Raw genomic sequence first — 14,376 nt, forward strand, 5'->3', positions numbered from 1 at the left:
TTTAAATAGTCGAAAATTCATGTGACTTGCCCTGGGCGTTTCCATTGTGCGCTCTGCTGCATGCTAAGGACTTTGGAGCAGTTTTTTTCTTCTAATTTTGCTTTTCTCTTTGCTGTTGTGGTTGTTGTTATTTTCTGTCAGTTTATTGTGACTTACTTTTGAGGCCTCCAGTAATATGCTAATATGTGTGGTGAAGAGGTTGGTTTAAATTTTTTGGAAAAACTGCCACAAAACTTTTGAATTTTGTTAAGGAAAGAAATCTTTTAAGTTCAAAAAGATTAGAGTCATTATGAATACAATACACTTTAAAATATAGAGAATATTTTTAATCTCCAAATTTCGGGATTTCGGGTTAAGACAAAATTGGTACCAAATGCTCAAATTCGACTATAATTGGTCTATTTATTTTGCGCGCACAAACCGAATCGATAGAAAAAAAAAATTATTTGAGTTTTTAGTACAAACTTTTTTTATGTTCGTGTTAACAATAATCTCCATATGTTAATAACTGTATGGTTTGGCTATTGTTTGTTTACGAGGCCAAAAGTTTGTCTGATTTTCCTTAAAAGTATGTGCTTCCTATGGAATTAGGAAATGTTGTAGAAGTGGTTTGGGTGTCCAATTTATTAGGAACACAAATATTTGTGTGGCACAAAGCATACGGTTAAGGTCGTGAATTCATCGGAAACTTGTCTCATGCGAGTCCTCCCTCCACCTCTGCTAATGACGACACAACCAAAAAAGTTAAAGAAATAGTGCTTGAAAATCATCGTGTTGGCATCAAAGAGAGAGAGAGAGCACATGATCTCAGCATCTCTTGTGTATCGACTCAACCATTTTAGTTAATATTTATTTTTTTGCATGCAGTGGTACGAGTCAAGGTATCAAAAGACTTGAATCGTTTGCAAACTACGCCGAGTAGAAGTCGCAAAAGAGATGCTTGGCCACGTAGCGGTGACGAGATGAAAGGTTATAAAGACGAAGTCGAAACTGTCCGACTTTCTATCAAATTGCGTTCCAAAAATTAGCCAAAACCGAAGAAAAAATGAAATTCGCTGAAGGCAGTGAAAATCAGCCAGGCTTATAACAACGAAAATTGGATTAAGCATTTTTCTTGCATGCTTGCTTCTGATAAAAAGGAGTCTATTTTGCAGGAATTAACGGTTGGCTTTCTCACCCGGTAAAATTTAAAAGAAATGCTAATTTGATAGCCTTCGTTAAATGTTGAGTTTTTAAAAGTAAAAAAAAATATTTCTAAATAACCTGAAAATATCTCAAACTCGGCGCAAGTTCTTTCAATAATTATCTCATGAGTAAGCTTTCTCTCTCTTTAGCTTTGCATAGGTTGTAATTAATATTAAAACTTTAGACTTTGATCGAATTAAAATTTTTAAATAGGTGGCAACTTTTCACAAAAAATTGAAACTATACGCGTTTTTAGACCACTCAATAATAAATATTTAACATTTAAAATTAAATTATTTAAAAATTTTAAAACTGATGGCAACCTTCTTTTTTATTTATTTTAAACAATACGAGTATTAATCCTTACAAGAAAAACAAATTTTTTTAATATAAAATATTATTAATATAATAATATAGATTGCCACCTCCTACAAAAACTTTTAACTAAACGCTTTTTAGACCGCTTTAACTTGGCAGCTGTTTTAATTTTAAAATTTTATTATTTAAAATATTTATAACAGATGCCAAAAAAGATCATTTATGCAGTTTGTAAGGATTTTAACTTTTAAAATTTATTGTTTAAAAATTTCCGAACATTGTTTTTTACATAACGAATATTAAATCGTTAAATTATAACAAAAAATTATAAAAATTAAATATGTGTAATCTTAACTTTACGCTTTTTAAACAGCTTTAGTTTTCAAGTATTTTTTTAATATTTTAAATTTTAATATAAAAAAATTTTAAGCAGTTGGCAACCCTCTATTAATATTTTTATACATATTGAAAACGAATATTAAATTGTACAAACAAAAATTATAATAATATTATATAAAAATATTAAGCTTTTAATATGGTAGCACTGTGTAAATTGCAAGCGCTGGGGGAAATTTACGTTTCAAATTATAAACTGATATTTAGATAAGCGTTAACTGTTGCAATTTTCAAAAGTTGTTGTACTACCTTAAAAAATAAATAATTTTTATTTATTTGAACAATTTTTTAAAGTCTCATACAAACGCACGCTTTATTCTGCATAAAAATTAATAAATGTATAGCAATTCGATTAAAATGTATGCACATTGCTTTGCCTCAGCTGAAATTCAAATGAATTTGTAAATAAATAAATTTTCCCATGCAAGCATACTGATATACGCATATATGTTCACAACTGTATGTATGTATGCACGTGTGTATTTGTGCATACTAAAGCTCACTTACGCCTCTAAGCAGCGCAGACGAGAGCGAAATGCATAACAAAATACCGGCGTGTTTATATTTACTTAAGTCAATGTGCGCATTTGCGTGTATGCTGTGTATATTTTTAACGTATTACTCGTTTGTAAATGGAGAAAATCGCAATATTGGCAAATACGAAAAAATGCACGTACCAGATTTGATTATGTTTGGTGCATAAACGTCGCTGAAAGCGCTCAAATTTAGCTTGAATTTTTCGATTTCGTTTCTGCAAGTTCTTTGCTGCTATTATGAAATATTCTCTATTTCGATTTTATTCTATTTTATTTCGTTTCATTTCATTTCATTTCAGTTTTATTTGTGCACAAATCTGTAATGGAAATTTAATTCAAGTCATGTGATGATTTCACTATTATGCTGGAATGTAGAGATTTCGGTTTTCTCACTGCTTGAGTGTGAGTGCTTTTGCGTGTGTGTGTGTGTGCGCTTATTCGTAAGTGAACTTATTCGCAGTGTCATAAGGCAGTTAGGCAAGTACGTGTCGCTCGTGATTGCGAAACTAAAATGCTGTCAAATATTGGCGCAAAGAATAAAGATATCCATATTAAATAATACTATGCAGCTGAATGGAAAACGCTTTGAAAATAAGTACATACCATACTTGTAGCGCTTTTTGATATTTTCACTATAAATTAAGTAGTTTTGTAATATTTTTGTAGTTGAAATTTGAGTAGAGAAAAAAGTTTTGTGAATTGACTTTACAACATGCATTTAAAATTAGCACGAATATATGCTAATGCTAGAATAGCACTAAGGCTTGCTAAATCTATACTTCTAAATGTCAGAGACAAGGATACTAAACGAGGAATACCTAATGTCAGAGGGTTGTCTTGTTTTGCTGATAAGCTAGATAAATAGAAAACATTGCTTTTGGGGGCTTTCCAGAGTAAGAGTAGAAGTAAGTCGCTCATTACCGCTTCTAAGTAACTAGGTAGCGAATATTTAAATATTTCGCCTGGAGAACTAATACACGCGGTAGACAATACTTAAGAGGTTTTATCAAGTACTGATTTGCAAAAAACCGACTATTTTGCATATATATCGAATATAAATATATTTGAGAATATACTCTGAAAATTTGAAATAATCCCGCCATAGTTTCAGAGACTTAAGCACATTTCTATGAATTCTTTTGCTGTAATCGCTTCCCAAAACCTTAAACTCGATTTTCTCGAAACGATGTTTTCAGAATCAATTAGAAAATTTTCTTCGAAATAAACCGATCAAATCGAAGTTTTCACACGATCTTCCTATATATATTTTATTAGTCAGGTAATAATTAAAGGAATACAAATTTTGACAGTAATTTTTAAGTCAATCTGAAATGTAAATTTTTTCACGTAAAGGTACTAACATTTTTGAGAATCTGCCATTTTGTCAAAAATCACAATCACGAATCAATTGTCTTTTCCTCATTAGCCGTATTCGTATGTTTTATAAATAAATTTTTTTTGGTTTTAGGTTTGAGATAATTTTAAACCGAAAAAAGACCATTTTTTAAAATAAAAAACCTATTATGAAAGTATTTTAAATTCTGTAAATGTACATTTTTTATGTATCTATTATATTAAATAATAAAATGCTTATCTTTAAAAAATCAACCAAAAACGCATTTTTTTTACTTGTAAGTTTATACCAAATAACCCTAAACTAGACTTAAAGTCCTAGAAGAATCTTTATAAAGCATATTAGATCATTCAAATAAACTTCAAAAAGCTTTCAAGCATTTTCAACGCCTGTTAACAACAAATATCATCTGGAGTCTATAATAAAAAAGTTTTGGTTAAGTCTGTTCCGCCGCATTTTAGTCATCTAGCCGTCTCACTCTGCGGTTTATTTTTATCTCTCCCTCTCTCTTTAAAAATCATTTTTAGAAAAAGGTATGATGCTCAAGGTAGAGCCATAGTCTGCGGCTTAGGTTACCTATACCCACAATTTTTTCGAAAATATACCCATATTTTTCAGAGGAATATTTTAAATACGGTTTTAAGCATCTGGAAATATTTTTAAAGGAATACCGTAGTGGACAAAGGATTTAAATGGCCTGCTAATATGGGTGTTACAGAGTTTAAAAATCTCAGAAAAATTTTCTTATGAAATGCGTAACGATACTATCACAGCAATCCAATCTTCTATAAATTAGGTTTTTTCGGATTAATTAAAACTAAGAGAGAGATTAAATTTTTTATAGAGTTTACGAGTAAACGTTTTGACCGATATCAACAATCATCAGCGATTCACTGAAAAAGCAAGAAAGCATTTAAATCATGTCTCACAAAATAATAGGAGACAGATTTTAGGTAATACTTTGATAATTTTGTTAAATATTCATTTCATAGCGTATCATTTTAGACCAACTTAAGCTTGTAGTGATAAAATTAAGAAATTTTTTTTCAAAACTTATCTATAAACGAATATTTTCCTTAAATATTTCATAGAAGCGTGTGGTGTGCATCTTGGCTAAAATATGATTTCGTTGGCGTATTGATCTTAAAAGTAGGCAATGTTTTTCTGCTTTCCGTTTTTTTTTAATATATTTTTAGGAATATTTTGAATGAGTGAATGACAAATCGATAGCACGATTTAAAAAATCAAACTTTCTTACAAATATAAAAGAGAATGAAGAAGCGGAAGTAGAGTGTAAAAATGTTGTAGGTATCAATTACTTTGGATAAAAAAATATATCAATCAGTAATAGTAGCAACACTGCAGCGTAGTCAACCTAACAGTACAAGCAAAATCTCTTATTTCCTTTCGTCTACTTTAAGTTTTATACCAACTTCAATACACATACATGTATATAAGAGTATATGACTGATGATTGAGCTAGATGATAACACAGCTACTGATAATAGTGATAGTGAAAGCAATATCTCTAATGGATAATGCTCCCCGACGCGTGTCTTATTTATTGGGTTTCATCGTGAACAGTTGTAGGTTTGTATGTTTGCGACAGCTACTAGCAAATATGTTCGTTAAGATATATATACATTTATATGCTTGGCTTAACTCCCTTTTAATGCACTCACCTGACATGGCGCCTGGAATAGATATGCATCACCGAATGCTGTACTCAAACAGAATATATAATCACGTTTGGGATGCTCCGGTATTGGTTGCATAATCGCACCATCAACAATAATTAAATGCTTTGGTGCTGCTTCAACGCTACGACCCTCACGTGAATCGCATGGATAGAAGAGTAGTGTGGTGCCTTTGAGGCAAACCCAATAGCCTTTCCAGCCTCGTTTGCGCGCCAATTCGATTTGATGCTTTTTGCGGAGTAGCCATTTTTTCACCGATAAAAAACTGAAATTAATATAAAATTAACATTAAGATATTTCATTTCAACTCTGGATATTATAAATTTAAAATATTATAGATTTGGAGTTATTTCAAAAAATTCTTTTTAAACTTCTTAGCCTACTTAAGAGCAGATGTATTGTTGAATAATTTAAACTTATAGTTTAAGATTTATTTTCGATTTTTATATATATAACTATTTGATTTCTTTAGTAAAACGAATCGTTAATAATGAAATTTTTTAAGGCTATAAATCACCACTATATGACAATTCCTTTTTGTTTGCTTTTAAATTTTTATTTATTTTTTGAATTAAAAGTGAATGAATGTGATATCACACGAAGATACATCAATCTGAATATGGGTTTGGAACACTGATTCACAAATGTTGTTTAGCAAAGACACATACTCTATTTACAGTAAACTGAAGTAATTAGCGTACTCATTTCATTAAACAAAATATTTATAAATATTATCAGCGACAGATTGAATCTATGTATCTGGACTTAAGTTTTATGCAATTCGCTGGGTTGTATTTTTAAGGTTCGTATTACTCACCCGGCTTTGCGTACAGCGCCAGTACAGTTGAATGAGGAAGCAGCAGTTCCAGTTGCCTTTGCTTTATATGGTGACGCCATGACACTTTCGCCATCATCTTCATCAGATACGGCTGTAGTTAAGCTCATTCGATCATCATCAGATATCTGTAAAAGGAAAAATATATATACATTAATTGATATGTTGTTGAAGTAATAAAAAAAGCCAGAAGTTCGAAGAGTCTTTCTAAAAAATTCGATCGAAAATATATTGTATTAAATTTTTCAGTAACTACTAATGATAAAGGCCAGTGCTAATTGTTTTCTTTTCGCAAAGCTTTAAAACGGTTTCATTGAAATGTCGTGTATCTTAGCAAAGTTTAAAAATAACTTATATACTCCTAATGCTGTCTTGGTGCAAATTAAGTATATTTATTGCAGAAACAAGATATATCACTTTATAGCACATAACCTCTATATTCTCTCTCTATTTAAATCTACATCGATATATTTTAGATCGAATTGTTGGGATTGGTTAACAAGGACTTCAAGAAAATTTTATGATCGTATCGTCATACTCTCACTGCGACTCATATTTAGTAACTAGAACTGATGACTTTTAAAAGATGTATTTCAGATCTATATTAAGTGTTTATAAAAAAATATCAATTTTTTATCAATAAACATATATTTGAGAATATTCTCCGAAAATTTGAAGTTGATCCGATAAATATTTTCGGAGATATGAGCGCATTGGCAGGAATTTTTTTACTAAGTGATGTTCGGAAACACTGTTTTCAGAGCCGGTGACGAAAATTTCTCCGAAACGAATAGCCGGATACACTTGAAATTTTCACACGCCTTCCTAAATATATGTATTTGTCAAGCAATGACGGGATGAATAAGATTTTTAATGCATTGTTTCTCACAAAAAAACGATTGTTCATCTATAGTAAAAAAAATTTTTTTTGTGTTTTGGTTTGAGATAGATTTAGCAGACAATTCTTTCTAACCGCTAGAGATCGGTTATGAGCTCAAATGAGTTCAAAGTTTTTCAAAATGTATCACCGATTATTAAAGCACATTAAATTCAGTTAATGTAAATTTTTTTATTTATTTGTTAAATAAAATGCCTCTTCAAAAAAAAATAAATAAATAAATTCATATACATACAAATTTAATTACATCAAAACTGATTTAATAAAAAGTCATAAGCAGTTATTAGTTTTAGAAATATTAATTATCGCAATAAATGTGCATAAAGCCACATTAATACTGTAATTTCATTAAATACTCTCGCACGTCATTTTCAGCAGCATTTTATTTACTTAACTATATGAGTATACAATAAAAAAACAGAGAAGATATCACGCCAACAAATCGTCAGTGACATTTATTGATGCTCGTGGTTGCACAGTAAAATTCACTAATTACAAAACAGATGGGTGATAAATTGAATTTAATTATACTGTATAGTGCTATTGCGATCATGGTAAGCAAACGACGAATGCAATATGAGGTGAAATTAGTTGAGCTGCAATAACAACAAAAAGCACTATGGGTTAACTTTCAATGAATCGCTGGCACAACATTTCGAAATTTTCATTAGCTCATGCATTTTTGTAGTAGTATATGTGCAAAGATATAGCATTACTCCCACGCAACCAACCAGCTAGTCAGAGTGACGTTACGTATACGCCATGACGCACGCATATGAGTCGAGGTAGTGAGAGTATAAAGCGCATGTGTCGCTTCTGTGTTGGCAAGCGTGTGTGTAAGTAGAATAAGTGCAAACAACTCACTAGCAACGCTGATGTATTTTTTTTATTTTTATGTGTCTTTTTTTCTATTTTTTGCCAATAAAAATGTTGAAATCACCATACAACTCTTTCGTATTTCATTAACTGCAACTTTCATCTCGTTTTCAAGTGTATTTGTTTTTATGAGCGCATTTTTTATGGCTTTGCAAGCATAGAGCAATTGAGAAAGCTTCAAATAAAGTAGATGTTTCTAATGTTGATTTTCAGTATAATTGCGTGCTTGTTGTTTTTATTTGGCTTAGGAGTTAAGTGTAAAAATTCAAATGAAAAATGCAATGAAAGGGTTGGATAAATTACACATGACCCCTTTTATTAGATTATTAGAGAATAAGAGCAAGAAGTTAGCCTTTCAAGGAGCTTGTACCAACAAATATTGAGTTATTTGCATGTGAGTTAATGCTTACGTTTATTTAGACCATCGTGTTATGGTTTTCCGAAATTGATTTGAACTGCTAAAAACTTACCAGTCATATTATGGAGTTTTTTGGACGAAGCGATTCTAAATTTATATATATATATATATTTTTTTTTTTGTTGTTTTTTTTTTTTTTTTTTTTTTTGTTTTTCAGTTTGGGAGGGTTCAACCTAGCCAGGTTCAGAGCAATTATTAACCTCCCCAGAGACAAACTCCGTCTCCTTGTCGCGCTCTACACTGGGCACTGCAGGCTCAAGAAGCACCTATCAAACATGGGCTTAGCTTCTTGTGGCAACTGCCGATTCTGCGACATGGGACCGGAAACACCAGAACACCTAATCCTAGATTGCACCGCAATTTGTAGACGCAGGTTCAAGGCCCTCGGTTCCATTTTTGTGACCAGGGATCACATTGCCTCAATAGCACCCAGCAAGTATCTGGAGTTTTTCAGGGTGCTGGGACTTTGGGAATGCATGTGATGGAGGAGAGGGCACAATAGACCCTAGGTCGCAGTGCATACCTCATTTTCAAATCTAAATCTTGTTTTTCAGTTGAAATTTTACATCTTGGAGTATTTTTACCATAACATTATCGTTTCTAAAAATGGGCGCGATCGCTTGAAATTTACACCTACCTTCCATATAACGGAACGCAAATTTAAAGATATCAGTGTGAAATTAAGTAACGCAATTTTTACTTCACAATTAATTTATGTGTTTAAAAATGAGCATGGCCCGATGTGAATTACGCCCACCTGTCATATAACGGCTTTTAAGTTTTAGGTGCTGGTAACAACAACTACATCGAAAAATGGACTGAAATTCGGTTTTAAAATACAAATTTTTCAACTCTTGACTCTATTTAAAAATGGGCATGGTATGTTAAACACTTAACCCATCAGCCATAATCATCCATATAACGCTTATATAATACTTATTTTTATCAGACCAAGTGCTTCATCTACATTAAGTGATTTCGCTGGAATTTGGTTCCCACAAGTATATTTGCCATCAAAAGTCCGTGTCTAAAATTACAGACGGTTGGATGCAAGACACACACTCCAACCATATAACGGCTTTTTTCAAAATCGGAGTTCTAGTATATTTGCATATAAGAAGCTAACACGTCGAATTCGAGTACTCAAAATAACAACACAAAAAGACGTGCGCCAGAAAGTCAGCCTAACTACCTAAAAAAGAAAGAAATATTTTGCCGCTCCTAAAGGTATACTTCACCCGCTGACTTAAACAGTTTAATTTGGCTTATTTGCTGTCTCATTTTGACACTACTTGTTTTTATAACGTTATGCCTAGCAATTTAAGAAGAACAAAAAATAAAAACACAGAAAATTGCACATAAAACATATCACTTGCATATAACACACACACCCCTACCATCTTTAAAATAAAAGTAGACGCATGAAAATTTGCGAATTTGCAATGGTCGTAAAGCAGAGTGTCAAAGTTTGTTCGCTTTTCACGGCAAATCAAATTTAATTTAAGTTTATAGCCATTTTTGAACTTTAGCTCGCTGGCTGCGCCCATTAATGCTGAGCCGACTGCCAACATGAGTCAAGTTCAGTTTGAGCTGAGTTGAGACGAGTTGATTGCATTTAACTTTTCATAATCAGGTGCTGCGTTTGCGTCAGCTACCCCCCTTCCACTAGCTGCTTACGGGCACACTTCTACTCAACCTCTGCAGCGCTCCTTGAGTGTCTGCTGTCATCATGCCGCCAAGCGGTTGTTGTTGTTGTTGTTGGCAGGGGTTCTTTGTGCTGAAAGCTGACTTCAGCAAACCTTTCAACGCGATTGCTGTGCGTGAAGTCGCCATTTTTATATGCTTTTATTCCTTATAACTTTCCTGACGACACTGCTGTACGCGCGGGGCTCCCGCACCCTTTTGCAATTTCTCACAAGTCATCAACTTTGCGCAAATGTCATTGTTACCGGTGTAATTGCAATTGTTACGAAAATAGTGTGCGCGTACAGCGAACCAGCAAACAGCGGCAGCTGACAAACAGATAGAGTGAGAGAGAGAGAGAGTCGGGTTGGCAGGCAGTTAACGGCAGTCACAAATGCACGCACATATATATATATAATATATATATATATATATAACACACCTGATATTTACCGCTATATATTCACTCCACCTTTCCCCCACACACTCTAGCTGGGTTTCCAGTTCCAGTTGCTGATTTCGTTGCGAATTCGAGTAACGAGCAGAAATCCTTTTCATGTGCTCCAACTTCCGTTTCCGCTAGTTTACTACCAATGCCAACCCCCGCCCCACCGTTTCGCCGCTGTCAGTCAGTGCTTTTGCCAAGCTACTTGCTGGCACATAACTATTTTGTAAGAACAACAATAACGACAACAACTATAAAGCCTTTGAGTTAGGCTTATGTTATGGCAAAGTTTTGGCTATTCAAGGAGAGGAAAGGTACTGCGCTTGTAGGGGGAAAGGTAGTACGTGTAATACCTAGAAATGCGATCGCACTTCTGTGAGCTTTTTGAAGTCTCGTAATGAGTTCCAAAGTTGGCAAAAAAATAGGCAAAAAAACTAAAGCAAAGCAAATATTATTACAGAGCTGATTTAAAATTTAGCGAATTTTTAGCAAACAAAAATATTTAGAAGAACAGTTACATAGCCGGAGATCAAAGAAACATTTGGCTGTGCCTAATAAGCAATATTTGTTGGCTAAAATATGATTTTTAGCCATTTAGAAGAATTGTAGCAATATCTTGTGGCTATTTGCATCAATATTGTCTATCATCTCATTCATAACTACTGAAAAAGGTTGTCGAATGATCTCAGCGGAGCGTTGTGATCCCGAAATAAACAAATTGATCTTTCAACTACCTTAGCAATATCAATGAGAATAAATCTTCCTTCGAGTTTCTTAAAATCATTTCTATCAGAGGACTTTGGAGTAATTACTGTGGTTAGTAAGCCGAAACCAAGCAGATCTTCATCAGCTTTAGTGTCCCTAAGTTGTGAAATTTTGAACTAAGTAGCACAAAAATTAACGGTTCTTAGAAATTCGATAGACAACTAGACTGTCACATACACTTTTTTTTTTTGATAATCATTCACCTGTCAAAACATGCAATATATTTTTCTAAAGTTTTAATATAGTAAAGCAAAAATTGAAAATATTTTATTCCCTTGACTTCCCATTCATGCTGATATATTACAGCGTAGGTATAGTTAAGTCCATATTTAGTGCACCATTTTACGTCTTTAGTCTCCACAGGGGAGAAAGCAAAGGCCAAATTAGATCTCATAATAACGTAGTTCATAAGAGTCATCCTTTGTTAGATCACAGAACGTCGTTAGTTAAAACTCTACAGTTTTTAGATATCCTACCCAAATATATATATATTCTTACTTGACTCGAAAAAAGAATAATATAGGACAAACTCGAAGCATTCATCTCTCGAAATAGCTATCCATAGATTATAATAAAATGGTTTTGGTTTTTCTATAACGTAGCCCAAAAGCTACAGTTTATAACATTAGATATCGCAGATGTTCCCATAAGACCACTATAACGATAATGTTCTATAAAATATAAAAATTATTACATATATTAGATAAGGCTGGGTTTCGACGAATATTTTCTTGAACTCGGCATACGAAGTCGTACAGCAAAAACAGCACACAACATTGGTACTTGATACCGAAACGAACGTCATAACTTCGGAACTATCTATTTTTAAATTATAAAGTTTATTCTATAAAGTAAAAGGCATATAACTTAATGTAATTAAAAAACAAAATGTAAGCTTCGTTATAAAGATAAAGGTTTGCTTCTGGCCCAAATAAATTTTATCAGTAATTGGTGACGTACATATGCCAGCAATAACGCACTGAATATTCTCTCCCAAGGCTTCAATTTTCTCGATAAGTGTCTTCTCATAGTCAAAGGTTGTCCACATCAATACCCTTCAATTCAGGTACAAAAAAGTCATTAATCACAGCTCTATAATGTTCCCCATTGACTGTAACATTATGACCGGCTTCATTTTTGAAGAAATATGGATTAATGATAGTTCGCAATGCCCTTAGAACACACCAAGCAGTGACTTTTTGAGGATCTCAACAATGGCTTACGACAAATGTGACATCCATCGAACGTGCGACGGGCTTGATGGTCGTGTGACTTCAATTCTTGCAGAATAGGATACGCGTAAAAATCTACGCGAGCGTCTTTCGATCGCCTCTAATCTAATTAAAAATATGTATTGTAAATAAAGTTTCGTGCACAAAAAAACTAACTCCTGTTGTTAATTACAACCCTAAAGTACATGTAACATGTAAATTTTAAATACGCAACTACTCGTATTATTTTCCAAAGCTGTTTCGGTTGCCAATGCCACCGGCTGTTGCTCCTGTGCGGCTGCTTAAACTTTTCTCATGCTAACTATGCGAAAACTTTTCCAGAACTTTTTTCGCCTATAAAAGTTGGCAAAGCCATATTTTTTTAAACAAATTTTGTATGCGCCCCTCCATTTTGTTAACAAAGCTGAATTAATTTTAACACTTTTTTATGACTTCTCGCCACGCTCATTTACTGCATATACAATACATTTTCCACCACTTAATAGCCGAGCTGGAGCCTCCTTTGGTGAAATAATTTGACCAAAAATTTTCATGCTGCTTGAGCAAGCGGTTAAGACCGCGATGTCCCCGAGGTCAGCACTTCGTGACAATGGCGTTGATATTTTGCATTTTTCATACCATCACGAAGGCATGTTGTTGCTGCTGTAGTTGTTGTATATTGGGGAAAATAAAAATTTGCATTCTACTTTGTTCGGTGCTTTCTTCGCAACAACTCGCATTGTTAGCTATCTGTCGCTCGCATTACCCTCATTGGTGCTTCGATGGTATGTGGTAGGGAATAAGAATAACACTTCGGTTGCAGAGTAGAATGGGAAAAAGTGAAATGAAAAAAAAATAAAAAATGGAAACGATTTGCATAAGTCTGGATGTGTGGCAAGGTGGTGCTTACCCCTCGTATTCGCATGAGGAGTGTTTTTTTCGATTCTTTGTGGAAGTCACATATTCATATTGCCCTAAGTTTGTATGTAATGTATGTTAAACGAGTTTTGTTGTAATTTGTATTTAATTGATATTTTAGTTTACAGTTTTGCAAGTCAACGTAAGCACCGTAAGGTTTGGTGAGTTTGAGATGGAGGTGCAGTTGAGTAGAAAAAAGTTATTAGAACTTAAAAAAACTCAAATGAATCCAAATGATAAAGATTAAAACATTTCCAATCCATTTTGTCTAGGTTTAGAATTTGGACGCTTAGATGACTGCGAGCCTGGGCACCCTGGCACCCTTGCACACCAGAAGTGTGAAAATTTGGTTTTTGGGGCTTGAAAATTTATGGTTCGAGTAGAAAGACTTGTTCTCAGCGAGTTTAGCCTTACTCGTATATTAGATATATACTTTAAACCTATTAGCGGGCGGGACCATGTCCACTTTTTAAAAGGTTTTAAACCACAGATGCTCATCCTAGAATTATTACAGTTTGTATGGCAGTTATATAAACCATTACTTTGGAGATTTTATCGTTGCTTTGGACAATAATACATGCCAGATTTTGCGAAGATACTAAAAAGAAAAGTTTTCCATACAAGGTCTTGAGTCTGATCGTTAAGTTTGTATGGCAGCTATATGCAATAGTGGTCCGATATCGGCGATTCCGAAAAATATGCATATATTCTTGGAGAGAAATGAGCGTGTGCAAAATTTCAAATACACATCTTATAACTGAGAGGCTAGCTCGCATATATACAGACAGGCGGACCTAGCTAAATCGACTCAGCTCCTCATGCTGAGGATTTATAAATACAT

General features: G+C 33.4%; 1 protein-coding gene across 16 annotated transcripts in view; it reads right to left on the reverse strand.

The window, feature by feature from the left end:
• sif (still life) overlaps positions 1-14,376 on the reverse strand; it is a 378,461-nt gene that overhangs the window by 178,918 nt on the left and 185,167 nt on the right. For all 16 annotated transcript variants that reach the window (XM_070111162.1, XM_070111161.1, XM_070111165.1 and 13 more), the window contains 2 exons: positions 6,304-6,449; positions 5,472-5,751 (listed from right to left, as the gene is read on the reverse strand). In XM_070111162.1, the coding sequence (XP_069967263.1) occupies positions 5,472-5,751; positions 6,304-6,449 (426 nt within the window). The remainder of the gene's footprint in view (positions 1-5,471; positions 5,752-6,303; positions 6,450-14,376) is intronic.

Source organism: Bactrocera oleae, chromosome 6 (genome assembly GCF_042242935.1).
Source record: "Bactrocera oleae isolate idBacOlea1 chromosome 6, idBacOlea1, whole genome shotgun sequence".
Lineage (NCBI taxonomy): Eukaryota > Metazoa > Arthropoda > Insecta > Diptera > Tephritidae > Bactrocera > Bactrocera oleae.